At 40.0% G+C, this 16,583-nt stretch overlaps 6 protein-coding genes across 10 annotated transcripts; 2 read left to right on the top strand and 4 right to left on the bottom strand.

The window, feature by feature from the left end:
- Nucleotides 1-132: 132 nt before the first annotated feature.
- Nucleotides 133-2,115, bottom strand: LOC124328393 (dnaJ homolog subfamily C member 22-like). The gene is made up of 8 exons (XM_046787159.1): nt 1,634-2,115; nt 1,512-1,565; nt 1,351-1,444; nt 1,088-1,283; nt 904-1,019; nt 690-841; nt 584-630; nt 133-517 (listed from the first exon to the last, which is right to left on the bottom strand). The coding sequence occupies exons 1-8, from the start codon at nt 1,871-1,873 to the stop codon at nt 355-357; spliced, it is 1,062 nt and encodes a 353-aa protein (XP_046643115.1). The 5' UTR covers nt 1,874-2,115; the 3' UTR covers nt 133-354.
- Nucleotides 2,116-2,461: 346 nt separating this feature from the next.
- On the bottom strand, nt 2,462-10,150 carry LOC124328392 (maestro heat-like repeat-containing protein family member 1). 3 transcript variants are annotated; one of them, XM_046787157.1, is made up of 13 exons: nt 10,063-10,150; nt 9,013-9,149; nt 7,498-8,951; nt 6,764-7,436; nt 6,463-6,702; nt 6,216-6,389; nt 6,062-6,133; nt 5,487-5,991; nt 5,039-5,417; nt 4,658-4,981; nt 4,205-4,597; nt 3,277-4,125; nt 2,462-3,209 (listed from the first exon to the last, which is right to left on the bottom strand). In XM_046787157.1, the coding sequence occupies exons 2-13, from the start codon at nt 9,113-9,115 to the stop codon at nt 2,736-2,738; spliced, it is 5,640 nt and encodes a 1,879-aa protein (XP_046643113.1). In that variant the 5' UTR covers nt 9,116-9,149; nt 10,063-10,150; the 3' UTR covers nt 2,462-2,735. The 3 variants fall into 3 exon arrangements, with proteins under 3 accessions (XP_046643113.1, XP_046643112.1, XP_046643114.1); XM_046787156.1 differs by lacking the exon at nt 10,063-10,150 and adding an exon at nt 9,377-9,554; XM_046787158.1 differs by lacking the exon at nt 10,063-10,150 and adding an exon at nt 9,377-9,553 and having other exon boundaries at nt 7,498-8,948.
- Nucleotides 9,654-11,046, top strand: LOC124328396 (haloacid dehalogenase-like hydrolase domain-containing protein 2). The gene is made up of 5 exons (XM_046787163.1): nt 9,654-9,861; nt 9,982-10,146; nt 10,209-10,340; nt 10,399-10,615; nt 10,685-11,046. The coding sequence occupies exons 1-5, from the start codon at nt 9,752-9,754 to the stop codon at nt 10,841-10,843; spliced, it is 783 nt and encodes a 260-aa protein (XP_046643119.1). The 5' UTR covers nt 9,654-9,751; the 3' UTR covers nt 10,844-11,046.
- Nucleotides 11,047-11,142: 96 nt separating this feature from the next.
- LOC124328399 (protein slowmo-like) lies at nt 11,143-12,279 on the bottom strand. The gene is made up of 5 exons (XM_046787169.1): nt 12,130-12,279; nt 11,762-11,927; nt 11,617-11,703; nt 11,361-11,543; nt 11,143-11,292 (listed from the first exon to the last, which is right to left on the bottom strand). The coding sequence occupies exons 1-5, from the start codon at nt 12,159-12,161 to the stop codon at nt 11,167-11,169; spliced, it is 594 nt and encodes a 197-aa protein (XP_046643125.1). The 5' UTR covers nt 12,162-12,279; the 3' UTR covers nt 11,143-11,166.
- Nucleotides 12,280-13,909: 1,630 nt separating this feature from the next.
- Nucleotides 13,910-15,472, top strand: LOC124328394 (probable G-protein coupled receptor B0563.6). 3 transcript variants are annotated; one of them, XM_046787162.1, is made up of 5 exons: nt 13,910-14,034; nt 14,125-14,326; nt 14,401-15,086; nt 15,165-15,265; nt 15,325-15,472. In XM_046787162.1, the coding sequence occupies exons 2-4, from the start codon at nt 14,166-14,168 to the stop codon at nt 15,224-15,226; spliced, it is 909 nt and encodes a 302-aa protein (XP_046643118.1). In that variant the 5' UTR covers nt 13,910-14,034; nt 14,125-14,165; the 3' UTR covers nt 15,227-15,265; nt 15,325-15,472. The 3 variants fall into 3 exon arrangements, with proteins under 3 accessions (XP_046643118.1, XP_046643117.1, XP_046643116.1); XM_046787161.1 differs by having other exon boundaries at nt 15,165-15,472; XM_046787160.1 differs by having other exon boundaries at nt 14,401-15,472.
- LOC124328397 (esterase OVCA2-like) lies at nt 15,470-16,454 on the bottom strand. The gene is made up of 4 exons (XM_046787164.1): nt 16,394-16,454; nt 15,920-16,319; nt 15,726-15,866; nt 15,470-15,645 (listed from the first exon to the last, which is right to left on the bottom strand). The coding sequence occupies exons 1-4, from the start codon at nt 16,400-16,402 to the stop codon at nt 15,521-15,523; spliced, it is 675 nt and encodes a 224-aa protein (XP_046643120.1). The 5' UTR covers nt 16,403-16,454; the 3' UTR covers nt 15,470-15,520.
- Between the last annotated feature and the right edge of the window lie 129 nt (nt 16,455-16,583).

Here is a 16,583-nt window from a genome sequence, read left to right as displayed (position 1 = left end):
TTAAGAAACTATAAAAACAAATATTTACATACCTTAAAAAATGTTCTCGACCAACGAGAATTTCAAAAACAATTTTTTATTGATTCATTTATTAATTTTTTTATATATAATTGAACTAGGTAAAAAGCCTAGTAATTTTACTTAACGTGTATCTATTGACAATATGTTTCTAAAAATTTGTAGATATTACAGATTACCTCAGTTGCGGACGGAGAACATTTTCTAATGCAATAGATAATTAAGCTAAAAATAGAATTTAAGTATGATCAGATGTGACTGAATTGAAAAAAAAAATGCTAGTTGACGGGAAAAAAAAATAGTTTTAGCTGAATGAAAATTAGAACACAAGTATCATTAATAATCTTGAAAAGAATTGTTTTTCTTAGCACGACGAGATTTAATTTTTGAAATGGTTTCGTATGCAGCGCTAAATTCCATGAACTTTTCTTGGGCTTCTAGTTTTTTATCGGGGTTTACGTAGCGATCAGGGTGCCATTCTTTGGAAAGCTTTCTCCACCTATGATATATTCACACATATTGTACATAAATAATTTATTTTACCTATACGAGTTGTACAACATACCTTGCCGTGATTTCCACTTGTGTAGCGTTACTCTCAAGCCCCAACACCTTTATGAAGATCAAATGAAAATGTCCGACTGTTTTAAGAAATAAAGAATTGATTTCACCTTTAATGCTTGATGTTCTCCAAATGGATCTAAATCGTCCATGAATTGCTTCCAGGTTTCATGCCATCCTCGATTCCACAACGAGGTGATTAAAGTGTTAAAAGTGCGCTTGAAATCCGTCCATAGCGGTGAGGTCAGGAAATTTGCTACACCTTTAAATTTATAAATAATTTAGATTTACTAAATTCAATTTGACATTGATATGCTAATTTACCATCGCGGAACTTTATTGATTCGCCAGAAGAGTCTGTCATTTCAGCATTGAAATATAAATAAGAAACCCACAGACTGGAATACAAAAGTACACATATTCCAAGATAAGACATCCGCCTGTTAGTTAAAAAACATATTTTGGTTAAGTATTATTCATCATTATTTATTTGGTAAAGATTTTTTACTTGCAAAAATTGGGTCTTGGGTTTGGAGTCCTCCTCCACTGAGCACCTTTTGCTTCAAAAAGCATGGAAGAAAGGAAAGCTGCTATTGATATGCCTTCAACATCAAAGAATTTCAAAAATAATAGAGAAGAAGCCCCTATCAAGGGATAGAGAAAAGACCCTTGAATTCTTCCAACATTTCCCACAGTATGCACCCCTACAAAACATTAAAAAAAAATTATATAAAACATAAGGTGTGAAAGTAATTTCAATTATTATACAACCTAAAGCAATGGCAACTGGTATAAATAATTCAAGAAAACTTAAATTAATGCCAAACACAGTTTCTTCTGGAATAGCTAACTGGAAAATCCAACCCTTAAACAAAAAATCAATTTGAATGTATAGTGTACAAATATAGTCTATTTAACAATATTTGTATTACCCAAAGGTTTCCAACAATAACTCCCCCAAATTGACGAAAAATATTGTAGGGAGGCTGCAAAAAATGTTAAGAGATGCTATAGAGGTTTGTTCACACATGTTTTTTTGTAAATAATAACTTACTTTTCGTTTTTTCTTCATATTTTTGATGAGTTCTTCCATATATCCTGGATCTTCATTGGCATCCTTCACATACTCAGGAATCCTCCACAAATCTCTGAGTAAACCAAACCCTAAATATCCGGCTGCCGACGACCAGATTAAAAATGCATGCCGATCTCGCCGCAAATAAATCTGATGCAAGCCAAACCATCCTCCTATCAACCACAGTAAATAAGTCACACAGACACTTTTTCCAGCCATTGAGGAAAATGTAGCGAAAACTTGGTAGAAATCTTGACAGTTCTGACTCAAACCCGGTTTGTTTTCATACTGATTCGTTTTCCTTGCTCTAACCACACCTGTTGAGGAAGCCTCTTCTTCTATGCGCTACGGACTTTTTATTGTTCTTATTTCCTACTTCCTAAGGGCAGTGAAGTTCACAGGTCTGTGACACCTACGCCAGATATTTGTAACGGTTACAGTATACTTATACAATTATACAAATAGTTGTTTCGATTTGTCGCTATGAATGACACATGTTTGGCCTTTTTTTTATTCGTTTCTTTCCATCAGGAAGCTAGCAGAAGTGCGCTGCATAATTAAAGAAAAAAAATAGTTTTGTACTTTGTGTTGTCCTACAAAAAATAACCTACTCAGATATATCATTACATGAAACTTGAAAGATCCCGTTAAAAATTCGACGACCGCATTCAATATTCGCGCCATCAAGACAATAAAGGATAATAAAACAATCGGATATTTTATGATTATTTTGAGAAGGAAAGAAAGATATTTTATCCAAAGCCATTTGAAATTTGATTGTTCCAAATAACTGTAAAATGTGTCCACTATATTCAATCTTCCCTGTATTCACCAACAAATTGCTTCAAATAACTGACGTTCAAACGTTCGTTCTAAACAGTAAACTTTAATAAATATGCGAAAACTTGGAAAAGGCACTCGGAACAAACTAGAAATGACAGAAATTTGAAGAATCAAGCAAATGTCAGAAAGATGAAGAAAGTAATCTAATCTTACATCGAATGTGGATAGCATAAGTTTAGGGGAGACTAGGACTCAACAACAAAATGGTGGGAAAATTTATGACGTCCATAAACACGTTTCATCCAAACATCAAGCTGATGGCACTCATCGCTTGAAGCCGAACGGATTTCACCGGATCATGGAGCAAGCGAATTAAACTCAACGAAACATTCCGTTGCTGAGACGCGATAGTATTCGCCTGGCTTGCTCCACAGAGCAGACCCACAAAAAGCGCGGCATTTGCTCGCAGCTCGGGGGCTGAACTTTTGAAATAAGACGTCGCAGCGGGAAGATAATTGCTACTGATCCATTCCTCACAATCAACAGCAATTAACTTCACCAAATCAGTCAGAAAAGTGAGGTAATTCAGGCGCCCCTCATCAGGCAAGTGTGCTTGAAACATGGCGCTAATTCTACCCATACCAACTTTGTCAGCGTCGAAGCTACGGTCCAGCAGAGGTCCAGCTTGACGCAACGCCAACTTGCAAGCTCGAATAACATTGGGGTCGGACTCGTTCAAATGAAGAAGAAGACTAGTTAATGTCGCATGTACCTAAATTGAGAATGCAAAAATTGAAATATTAAACTGATCAAACGGACTTGATAGTAAATGTACCAACCTGTTCAGCAAGTTGGGCGCTAGCCGACTTTGTCGACAAAGTAGATCCTGAAGTAAACAGCTGGGCAAGCAGAGATATCGCTGCCTGACGAACTTGAGGTAGTTCATGTTCGAAAAATGGACGAACACGTAGGGCTAAGCGAGAAGCCAGTCGATCTACTTCATGCGAAGAAACTACTGGAACCAAACGTAACAGTCCTTCTAATGCTTCTCTAGCCGTGCCAGAATTTCCTTCATTAGGTTCGCGCCCATCTTCTTCTAGGCCTTCCATTAGAGCGTTTAGAACAGAAGGTGCAAGTGCTTCCAAATGACGAGGATCGCAATCCCCTAATGCTCCCAAGCCCTTAAGCGCAATGCGTCGGATCAACAAGGACGAATCCGGAAGCGATGAAGTCAAACCGCGAATAACTCCATCAAGGTCTCTGCCACTGGCTCGTTGATGAATTAATTCGGCATAGAAGGCAACTGCTGCCAACCTGTGTCGTTGGTGACTACTCTTAAGCGCAGTGTTGAAAGAGGCGATCATGTACGGCAAGTTCGCTGTTGTAAAAACAGTGCAAAGCGCTGTCATGCTTGCAACTAAAGCGCAAAAAGCGTTAAGATCTCCTGAATTAGTCCAGTGACGGTGTTCCGTGAGGGGTTCCATTAGGGGATCGAGTTGGACACAAAGAATCACGGATTTAAAAGTGTCGGCACACATTTGATAAGGATTTAAACGATACGCCTCTCGATTAACTGGCACGAAGGAGAGCTGGTCGGTGCCATTAGTTGGGAAATGAATTGGTGGCGATGCACCAAGCAGACAGCTCTGTGCCAAAATTAGGAGGCAAAACACGTGTGGAAAGCGAGTCTATCAAAATACAAACGCAAATAAAATGACACTTCATTAATATTCAATCATTCAATGCGTGGAAAATACGACATTTTACCTGTAAAGCGCTGGAAATTTGCTGAACGAGACACATCGATTTAAGAGCTGAGATGGCGGAAAGAAGACGGAATGAGACGATAGCCTCGTTTGCATGTGGCCCACGTTCCTCGTAGGGGGCGGCGTGAGTCAAAATGTCAATTAGATGGTCCAGGATAAACGTAGATTGGGTCGGATCAGCGGCCAACGCTCTCCAGCAATCTGATATGTCCTCGTTATGAGGCAAGGAATGTGAGAGCAAAGCTGACGCCACCGTATCCCGTTGGTGAGAGGCTAACAAACAAACGCCGTTCAGGATGGACCGTCGCGTTTGCGGGCATTCAACATTCCTCAAGCGAGACAAGAGCATGTCCAACAGCTCTTTAATTCGCAAGTGGATTTCACCTCCTCGAACCTAATGTACAAAAATTAATATCGTAAACATTTCTTTTGAAACATGAAATTTAATGTTTACCTTCAACACCAAACACATGACGAAAGATACACCACTGGAACTCGTTGGCAAAGGATCACTCAACCCGCAGGCAGCCGATTCAAGGAAAACCCAAACATCGCTAGCCGGAGTTTTTGAATTCAAAAGATTGGCAAGCTCAATTAATGATTGGGTGGGGTCAGCTGAACCTAAACCGGCCTTTAGTGATTCTAATTTCTCAATTGAAGATTTTTCGTATTCGCGACTATAGCCCAGATATTTTGAAATTATCTCAAGGATCAGGCCCAGGCAATCAACTGCCAAATCACGGACGGCGGACTCCGGATCCGTACAACGTGGCAAGATCTAAAATAAGAATGTAATTAACTTTAGTACACCCGTTTGCTTATACAACGAACTAACCCTCGCAATCATAATGTGACCTTGACCAAAGCGCGTTGGTGCACCAGGTTCAAATTCAACCTCACGAACAAAAGTGGTTAGCGTCAATCTTAACAAAGTAAGAGCCGCTCGACGCATCGGTCCCTCTGGTCCGTTGGCCCACGGCATAAGTTGAGAAAAGATTACATCGACCATGCCTGGATCCAGAGATGATCGGAGAAGATGGAGTGTAAGACCCTCAAGGGCTATCAGTAAATGATTTGCTGCCAATGAAGCATCAATCATCCAACACTCTTCCATGGCAAATTGACAAAGTTTGGTATAGAGAGGTATTCCTCTCTCAAGCCCAGTTTCCAGCACTGTCGATTGATCGTCGGGACCCAGCACTGGTGGGAGTCGACTGAAATTGCATTATGAAAGAATAAATTTAGATTATGAGAACTGGCTTGAAACTCAAAGTTTCACTTACACAAGTGCAGACAAGGAATCCAAGCCACGAACGACGAAACGGGAAACTTCTACCAAACGCTGAAGTTCAGAAGGGGATCCAGCATGACTATTTTGATCCGCAGGGGAAACGTACTTGAGCTGGACTAAAGTTTCCTTCAGTAAATCAGGGCGCTTAACTAAAACGTATCGCTCTTGAAGACGTTCAGGCCAAAGGGCCCGAGCGACTGATGCCACCGCATCCAACCCTTCTTGACGGACTAGGCGATCTTTAGAAGACTGTAGAATGTAAATTATGGCTCGAATGATATGCTTATCGACTTTTAAAAGTAACTCGGTAGCCGGGGCATCAGTAACAATGCGAGCATAACACCGGGCGGCAGTACATTTTAACATATCCGACTCCAATTCACTTCGGCTTTCTTTCATGAACCCTAGGAAGCCAGTTGACTTACGGCCATAATCATTACGTTCCAAGTTTTGCAATCTTAGCAGAGCGACGTCTAAATGTCCACGAGCACACCATCCTTTGAAATGTAATAAATTTTGTTATTTTAGTTTTGAAATTAAATAATAAAATGAATCTTGAATATTTACCCATTGCGGAGGCACACCCGATGCTCTCTTCGATCATGTTGTGACGGACTGATGTCATGATAAAGTCCATAGCTGAAAATGAACAAAATTTACATTATCATGCAACGAGTTAGAATATGTAGCAATTAGAAGTGATTGTCAGTATTTTGTTTACCATAGCTTGGACCTTGGGTTATGACTCCATGATAAACGCACACCCCGATAAGATTTAGCAAAAATCCTCTTTCAAGTGGCTGTTGTCCATAGAGAGCAACTTGGTCAAGTAGATCCGTGGCCAACAGACGAGTCCAATCAGGTGCTGCAAGTTTCATCCTCGCAAGGGTCACATCTAATCATTATATTATGGTAAACTTTAAATAATCATTATATTATAATAAAGTTGGTATATGGTCACATCTAACCTGCCAACTTCTCCAACGAAAGCGACCATTCGTTCTGATTAGCGGATTGTTCCATTACATTTCCTTTAAGCTGACTAGCCAGTTGGGGTAGTTCAGCTTGCCATAGCTGAGCCAGAGACGGATGAACAATTGCAGAGAAATGCTGCAAGAATGTTAAAATGGAGGAACATTTCTCCAGTGGGACAGGTGATCTGGCTAAGACAAAGAATCGGGCGACAATAGCGGTCGAACTAGGCACATCTGAAATTGAAGCAAATGGAAATGTATTACAGGAATTCAAATGAATTGTACTAGTTTTTACCTGAGGCAGTCCCTACGGAGAATTCTTGTCGCCTTTTCGTAACTAGATGAGCTAAAGCTCGAGAGATAACTCCAAAGGCTCTATTGTGTTCAGGATCGAGAGCGTAACGGAGTAGGAGTGGCCAAAAGAGGTCTTCCATTTGAGCCTGAGTGGTCACCAGCAGATGGATGACGTTTTCGCACATTTGCCTTAATTCATCGTTTGAAACTACGTTGGATGAAATCGAACTGATACTTCCTCGTAATCCGGATGCTCTATTAAGAGGATGCAGAAAGACGTCTAATCCAGATGGCGAAATTGGACCTACATCTGGTCCTGACGATAATGTGCATAACTTCAACAAGAAGGCGATCAATTGAATGTGTCTGCCGGAATGAATCGTATCCGAGGCTGAAAGATGTCCTTGCACGGCCATTGCCACAATTACTTGGACGAGAGCTTTTTTGACATTATTCGATAGGGAATTTGTATCACTCATGGAAAGAGTTTTTAACTGGGCTCCAATGACTGCAACGTGAGGCTCCATTTGATCTTTAAGTGAATTGATCAAGTGCTTGAGCACTGTCAAAGCAGCTATGCGGACTTGTTCACTCGTTTGCTCTACTTTAATGAGTAAAAAGCTCACCACTTTATCCAAATGTACTCGTGCCAAGCGTTCTAGGCATCGCAATACCTAAAAATAAAAGTGCTGGATTAGTCTACAATTAAATTCGACTCTTATTTGCAAATAGTACCTCATAGTTATTCTTGACAGTCAATGGTTGATTGTAATCCGGCAGAATTGTCATTTGCTGAAAAAGCGCTTGAAGTAACTCGTGAACCGTAACGTCCGGAAGTTCCGACCCGTTGTGGAAAAATGCATCCAGAAAGAGAGCTAAACAGCGGCTGACATACAGTGGTTCGACTGGCCCTTTGTAACTTTGGATGAGTGACGGGAGAAGTTTTGGTGCCATTTGTTCAATACGTTCTTCGGATAATAGTTGTGACATCTGCCCCAAGGCTTCAAGAATTTCCTGGCATGTTAATGTTGCCTTACAGGGTAGCCACTGTAGGAAGAGAATTTCAAATGCTTGCGCGATTTCTTCGTAAAACCAATCTCGTTTGACAGATACATCCGGAGCCCGTTCCATGTTGGCAAGGTAGAATAAAAGAGCCTCGCTGAATTTCGCCAAAGCAGTAGCAAAACTGCAACGCAAACTGCTGCCTTTGACATGACCCGTGTTTAATAACCCGACGACCGTTTTCAATATGTTCTGCAAATGAAGGACGGTCCCATAAATGTTCTGTGTAGCCAAAGAGGCCAAACTCACTAGAACGGACGGATGCGGCATGGAATTCGATTGAAGGCGACTTCCAAGAAGCTCGATAACGTCTTTACAGTAAACAGTGCCCACGGTCACCAAAATATTAGAAGAAGGAAGTTGAATATCTGGCACAAGTTCAGAGCTTCTAGTCATTTCATTCAGAGCCAGTTTAACCAAAGCAGTAGCCAAGGCATGATCCAAGTGCCCTGCCTCTATAGCCGGATTGATAGTAGTTTCCATAATTGTTAAGATTGTAGAAAGAATTCTGGTTGTTGACTTGCTATCAGAGGCATTCAGATATGCGTGAAGCGTTCTTAGAACAGTTGAAGGATGTTTTCGACCAAGCTGTTGTACAGTCGAGACAGCGTTTGAGGATATTTCGGGTTGCTTCTCGAAAGCTAGTTCCAACAAAGCTATTGTGAAACTCTTGACTTCTGCTACATCTTCAGCTTGATGTTGACATCGAGCGAGTTGATCGATATCAACAATGCTACTACTGAGCCGTTTAGAAGGTTGGTGTAATAATTGTCTGGCGGACGGCTTTGAGCTAAAAACTTCATCGTCATCCATGGAAGCTTTGTGTCGTAATACCACATGTGGGTTATCAGTTTCATCAGTGACTTCATTTCCATTGCTAAGAGAGTGTGAAGCACTGCCTGCCCCATTCAACACTGCATCCTCTCCAACTTCTGTTTGCTTTAAGAGAAAAGCATGGATGTCTTCCTCAGAATTACTATCATCGTGTTTCTTTACATCAGCTTCCTCCAAATTTTCATTGACTGTGGGTTCAGTGATTTTACAATCTTGGGCATTGCCTATATTTGGAGTTTCATCCAAAACAGACTGATGAACTTCTGTTAAATGGTGTGAGTTAAGTTGACCTGCTTTATAAAATAAATCCCTAAAGAAATTTGTTGGCAAATGTAGAAAACATTGTCAACTTACATTCTGTACTTTGGCTGGATGTTTCCTCATCTAAAGATGTAGCATTTTCATTGGCCTTATCCATTAAACTACTACTAGAATCTTCTGAATTTCCCTCTTCCATTTTAATTTAAGTAAATCAGTTGCTGTAGATCATTCTGTAAAGAAAAAGAAAATGTCACTTTTTGATTCAAGAAGGACATTTTGATCATTGACTTCATTCAACCCTGATTCAACTTCTACATAAAAACAGGTTGTGACATGCGTCACACGATTATTACGAGGTGACATTTTGTGCTGACTGAAAATTAAATGCTCAAACGATGTAAAAAAACATTACGAATAATATGTTTAATTTTAATGAGCTACATAATATGCTACATACTGCTAGGATCTTCGTGTCACGACAATGTTTCCACACTTGATTATATGCGTTGCGAGGGTGTAGTCAGAACTGAACGTAGCTTTTAATCTAGATCGTCTATCGTATTGTACTAGTTGCGACACACGATCACAATACTGACTGGGAGGTTACAGCACCGCCTTCTATGACTCAAGTGACATGAACAGCTAAAGATTGAAGTGAGTGAATTAGTCAACAACCGACAACTCATAATAACAGCAGACGTAATTTGTTTTTGTGTTAAAATGCAACATTGTAATATTGTGTTGTCTGCTTCAATCCGACTAACTATCCGTCCGAATTCCGAAAATAATATTCGATTAAATCTTTGTTCTTTATAACTGAAGCAACTTTGAAATGGCAAAACGACTTAATTGTGAAGCTATCAAAGCGGTTTTGGTGGATTTAAGTGGAACTCTTCACATTGAAAATGAAGTAACACATGGAGCAGTAGAAGCTTTAGAAAGGTGAAGTCACAGAAGAAATCATTCAAATCAAGGATCACCTTAGGTTTAAATTAAATCAATCAATTTTGAACATTTTGATTACACCAGACTTTACATCTAATACTGATCATATTTATTTAGACTGAAAGGCACAGATATAAATGTAAGATTTCTCACCAACACAACTAAAGAATCTAAAAGTTATTTGTATGAAAGACTTACCAAATGTGGATTTACTGTGGAGAAAAACGATATTTTTACTTCACTAACGGTCTCCCGCCAGTACATAGAAAATCATCATTTAAAGTAGGCCTGTAGAGTTTAGAAAACAAAAAGTTCATTTAATGCCTGATTTGCCTTACTTCCAGTCCATTACTCCTACTTGAGGAGGCGGCACTGGAAGACTTCGAAGGACTTCAGCGCTCCGGAGAAATGAATGCTGTAGTAGTAGGGTTGGCCCCCAGTAAGTTTGATTATGAAACCATGAACAATGCTTTTAGGTAGGTTTCTTTCCTTATTATGAGAATTTCCCAAAAAAATTAATTTTATATTATTAAGGATTTTAATGAATGGAGCTGAACTGATTGCCATTCACAAAGGCCGTTATTATTCTCGCGGAGATGGATTAGCTCTTGGACCTGGACCATTTGTTTCAGCTTTAGAATTTGCCACTGGGAAAACCGCTTCAGTTATGGGCAAGCCGGAAAAGAAATTTTTCCTCTCTGCGTTAGAGGGATTGAACTGCGAACCCCACGAAACCATAATGATCGGAGATGTAAAGAAAATTATTTGGAAACTATTAAATAATAATTCTCTAAAACTGTCGTAACGGATTTTACTCCAGGATGTGCGCGATGACGTTGAAGGAGCACTCCTAGCTGGCTTTAAAGCTATTCTGGTTCGTACTGGAAAATATCGTCCAGGAGATGAAAACCGTTCAAGTGTTCCGCCAACTGCGGTTTGTGATAATTTTGCAGCTGCTGTTGATTATCTATTAAATTGAGTCTTGCAGTTAAATTGTCTACTTTGCGCTCTACCTACCGATTTCTGGAAATAAAGCAAGTTTTATTTCGCAGTTCAAACCTATTTACAGTTTGTATTACAATGCACCCATCCAGTTACCAATGGTATTAATGTAACCAAAGAAAACCCTTACAACATGTTTACAACTCTCATATATAGATTGATCTGTAAAAATGCGCGAATGTGTAATCGAAAATAGTGCTAACTTCGGATTTGCTTGCATCGAATTCTCATATTAGCGGATCTATTGAGACATTTCATTGAACATATCCTTTTTTAACTTGGACTAAATTGAAGCTGATGCTAGCATTCTGGCAGACTGGATGCTTGAACCGTCGGCGGAGATGTCAAAACGTGTAAATTCTTGGCCGCAGTGGTTGTAAGATCATGAACCTCAGCATTCAATTTTCCAATAACCCATTCCATAGCCTTAAGTTAAAAAGATAGGTATTGATAGATGATTTTAGCATATAATTTTTTAGGATAAAAATATTTACCTGTCGTCCCTTGTTGGCATTTAAAGATATGGTATTTGTTAAAAAACCCTCTAAATATGATGAAAGTGGAATCCCTCTAACTGTGACTACTGCTTCTTGAGTGAGCAATGTTTTAGAAGGGTCGTCAGGATGTGCAGTATAACTCAGACGTTCATCAATTGACATTAAATGACAGAATGTTAACTGAAATATAAAAAAAATTATGTAAATGATTGATTTTATATTCCACATATGCAAGTGACTTCAAAATCCTTACATTTTGGGTAAAGAGTGTCATGATTCTGTTAGTTGGGTCCACAGTTGAATTCTCTTTGGCAAAACAGATCCTTTCACTACCTAAAATCTGAAAATTCCATTTGCATTAAAGATAAAAGTTTTGTTTGAAATAAGATCTTTCTTACCTTTCTGGCCCATCCTGGAAAAACCCACTTGGAACTTAATAATCTTCTAGAATGTAGAATTCCATTTTGAACATCTCTTTCAAGGACATCAATGGCCACCACGTTTGGATTCATGGGATTTGGATACTTCCTCCATGAAGCTTGGGCCACAGTTTCCCATGGGTGACTAAAAATACACAAAGATCATATTAAAAACGTGACAAATATTTGCATTTTCAGATTTTTATAGATATCTAAAATTAAAAGTGCTGATTATGTAATGTAATGCACATCCCGGGGTAGTGGAGCTACGACCTACGACTCGACTAGGCAACAACGATTTTTGATTGTTTAGGTACAGATTGTTACTCAAAACAGTTAGTCCTTACCAAAAGATATGTTCAGATGTCCAGATTTTCATGTTTCAGTCGGAATTAGTGTAAATATCCACGAAATTACGAGGATATTTAACTTTTTCGACTCACAGGAACTGTAACCTGGCGGAAAAGAAGGAAACTATCGTAAAGAAGTCTGCTACAATGGAGGACTGGAGGGTTGAATCGAAACCACTAGAAGCGCCACTTCCGAAAACAATTTCTGAAAAAAATGCTCAAAATAGAAATCGTCGATTCAGTTCAACTGAAAATTTTCTCGTACGAATATTGTAAAAAAATTTTCAACTGCATCAACTGCTCGCGTGCACAAATATGGCCTAAAATGTAAATTGGATGATATACGTGAAAGCAGGCAACAGACTAACATGTATGAATAAATTGAATATTGAATAGAAACTAGGCTACGGATCGATGAAAATATAAAAGGTCTTTTTTTTGTTCTCTTATTTACAGTAGATATCCATATGCGCTGATGGCTAGATTGCCTACTCGGTCGATCAAACATTTCTCATTTCTCGTCCGAGAAATCCAATCCAGGAGATAATATTGATCCTTTAACATCTCCTTTTACACTGACAGTCTCCCACGCCAGTGGGATCACCGCTGATGGACAGAGGAGTGAAAATCTTTCAGGACATTCCAATTGCATGAAAACGCTGGGTAAAGATGTGGATGGGAAAACAATGAGATGGAGGATCTGGATGGATTTCTCTTTCTCTGGGTCGTCACGGTGTTGGGTTTTTCCCTCCAACGAAGGTGCAGTAAGACCACATGATCCATATCTGCTGCTTCACAGAATTATTGCTGTTCTTTACTGCTGGGAAACACGAGACCACCATCAGCAGTACTGACATACTGTACATGTCATGGATTTATTTTCGTTCGAACGCTCGGAGTGAATCTGCTAAGTTTGCTATTGCGTAGTTTGGATGTCTGTGTGTATGTCGAGATACTCCCCTTTCGCGAGAGCTTATTTACCTTCAGAGTGCCAGCCAATCCAAACAATATGCAGGATGGGAGTGGAACCGAAAAATTGCATCCGAATGTTTCCGTTAAACTGTTATCGCTAATCTTGTAGTTCTTAGTATCTCCCCACCAACAGCTGTTCATTTTTTCAGACTCTGCTCCAAATCATAAAAATTTCTCCAAATGTGAGAGCTGCTGCTGTAAACTGGAATGAGAACATTTGACGGAAAAGATCCGGAGGAAGTTATTCTTATTCATTTGGTATATACACAGAAACCCACGCAATTGTTTAGATGATGCTGCCAAGTCTTGAAAAGGGAGGGGGGGGGGGAATAGAAATGGGAAAATACGTGTTGGTCATGTTGCAGCATCGCTGATCAGGCTCAACGATCATGCGCTCAAAAAGACTGGCTATCTACTGGATTTTGTTTTTCTCTCTCTCCTTCATCGTAGGTTCCATACACACAACATCCAGCGCTACCCAGCAGCGAATTTCATCGCCAGCGTTCCTGTTATAAAGCGGGAAAGAGAGCAGAAGGAGCATTTAGTAGGGTCAGATTGATTGAGAAAGAAGGTGTGATCTAGTAGTCCTCTGACCGTCTTTAACAGATGGAATTCTAAAAACTTAAAAGTTTCGATTGTCAATTTTTTCCCATTGCGGATTGTCGGAATACGCGCTTAAGACGAAAATGGAGATCTTGGCTTTGCACTTTTTGGACCTGGAGGGTAATACACATACTACCACGCCGCCAACGACCCATCTACGTAGAAAACTTGATCCATCCGATTCGACTAGTCCGGTACCCGGCGTAAACAGCGACGCCGCCGACGCTTTCGCATTTATTTACGGAGTCGTCGGCCCCACGATTGTAACTTTCGGTTTGATTGGCAATATTCTGATTCTATTCGTAGTCGGACGATCTCGAATGGAAGGTGAGAAGCAAAAGTGTACTTGCTGAGAGATGCTTTTTTGAATGGAATAATAAACTGTTTCAAAAACGCTTGGGATGGGTCCAAAAATAGGTGCGATTCCAGTCTACTTGTCGGCGCTGGCCCTGTAAGATATGGGCGCTCTGTTATCTTCCATTCCCTTGTGGATCCGGTTGGCTCAAAAAGTGGCCTGCAGCCACTGGAACGCATTTTACTACGGCCATCTGGAACTGTTCATTCTCAACACCTTCATGGCCGCTTCCATTTTCAATGTTGTTGCTCTGACCGTTGAGAGGTAACGCCCGCTTCATTGAGGTCGACTTCTATTCTCGTTATGTATTAACACCGGTCTCACGGTTCTTGATGTAGATACACTTCAGTCTGTTTGGCGGGCCAGTTCCCGAAAATCCACACTCCCCTCAGAGCTAAAATGGCCGTCGCTACATCCTTTTTGCTAGGCCTAATCGTCAGCTTTCCACTTTGCATCCTCAAGTATGTGGTGGTCAACAGCGAGGAGGAAATGATGGCTAAAAATTTGAGCGAGTGTCGTTTCCAGTACTTGGAGAACAGGAACGTGACAGCACACCCCCTTTGGACGGCCTATGTTTGGATAGGAGAGAGTCTCGTTCGCTTCCTTCCTGGTCTAATCTTGGTCATCCTCAACATGTTGATTTTGATTAAATACCACGGCGTCGTCAAAACGCGCAGGCAGATGCAGCGCGGGCAGCCCAATGCGAACGCCAACGGGAATAACGGGCGCTCAGACCGCAACCTTGAACAGGAACGCAAACTGTTAACGCTTTTGTTGTCAATAATCGTACTGTTTTTCATCACCAACATCCCGTCGGCGGTCCTGTCAATCATCTACGATCAAGAGCTGGAGGACTCTCACAGCTTCCAGGTGTTTCGCGCCGTGGCCAACCTACTGGAAATGAGCAACTTTGCACTGAATTTCTGCATGTACTTTCTCTGCAGCAAGGAGTTCCGCAAAATGTTGTACAAAGCCATGCCGCAATGTGGGTTCTCGAAATTTTTCATCTTGTCTTCGACTACCAGTAATAGCCAGTCTTCAAATCCTCAAACAGTTCCAAACACATTATCAGGAACACTAAACAATCATCCTCCTTGACTAGGCAAAAGAAAACCACAAATCAATGTCAACATGGCCACGGTGAAGACCACAGTACTGGAATAATGACAATAAAACTCGTTTGCTGTAGCTACGCTTTAATAAGTATTTCGTAAATTTACTAAATTCACCTATATCTTGATGTTGATATTGATTTCTTTCAGCTTACCATGTGTCTAAGTTTTTCTTCAGTAACAACAATTATCATCAAAGGATTTGGATATTTTAAAACCCATATTCTAGCTTCCTTCCTGAAATCCTATATAACTGTGTAATACTAGATACCAAATAAATATATATACCATTGAATGAGAGGGTTTTCATGAGCAGTGATTATTTTCCCTAATGCACAGCATCAAATTAGAATTTTTCTAAAAAAGTAAAATAGCTTTCTTTTTCTTTTGATGTTGCTGGTACATAGTGACCTCCTGCATGGTGCATAATTTGCGGTGATTCAAAATACGTTGTCAATTCTTCACTCATTTCTAATTCAGAAAGAAACAGTCACAATTTAAATCTTACACATCTAATTTTACAAGATTATATTGGAGAACAAACAACTTACCTTTTTCCACAATTCTATCTGTTTCTCCAATTATATGTAATGTGGCAACATTTTGCTTGGTTTCATAAAAATGTGCATGAGGGCTTAGCCTTGAACGGAAGCCAGACACAAGGATGGCAAACCTGAATGAAAAAGGTAACTCTAAAAGAATGACTTGATACAACAGTTCTAAAAATGTGTTAATGGCTGTTCACCTCCTTTTTCAAGAAGATGGCATAAAATTGAGCCCAGAGCAGCTCCTTGAGAAAATCCTAAAATTCCATCAAATGGTCCGAGCTCTTCAAATGCTTTACTGATCACATCAATCGACTCTTGCAGTCCCCAGCTGAAGTCGGTCACATCATGTGAATTGAATGTCAACGCCTCTGTGCTGAAATACCAGCCTCTCTGCTCTTCCGTTTTTTCGTCGGGTTTCACTTCTACATTTTCATTATCTTGGGTTTCACTAGAAATTGCTGGTGAACTGGTTGCTGGAATAAGGTGGGGGGCACTGATGTACACGAGCTCCGCATGTTTCTTCAAAAGTTTTCGAAGTGAGCCCGTTTTATCCTTGAAAACTTGTGCACTTTGGCGATATCCATGTAAACACAGTATCTGCAACGACAAACCTATAATAAATCTAGACTGATAATACAAAAAAATAACAAATATTCATTTTTATTGATTACCTTCCGCATGACAAAACTATGACAGCGATTCGTACGATGTCGACTGCTGGAGAAGCAGACGAAAAAATAGAGGAGATACTTGTTTATAGATGTTAGATGGCGTTCCCTTTCTTTTTATTTCAATTCAAAGTAAAAACTCCACACCCACCCACAAAATTGATACAATTCCATCGATGCTCAATTGAAAATG

Source organism: Daphnia pulicaria, chromosome 3, assembly GCF_021234035.1.
Source record: "Daphnia pulicaria isolate SC F1-1A chromosome 3, SC_F0-13Bv2, whole genome shotgun sequence".
NCBI classification, from domain to species: Eukaryota; Metazoa; Arthropoda; class Branchiopoda; order Diplostraca; family Daphniidae; genus Daphnia; species Daphnia pulicaria.
This window is presented reverse-complemented; position numbering and strand designations above follow the sequence as displayed.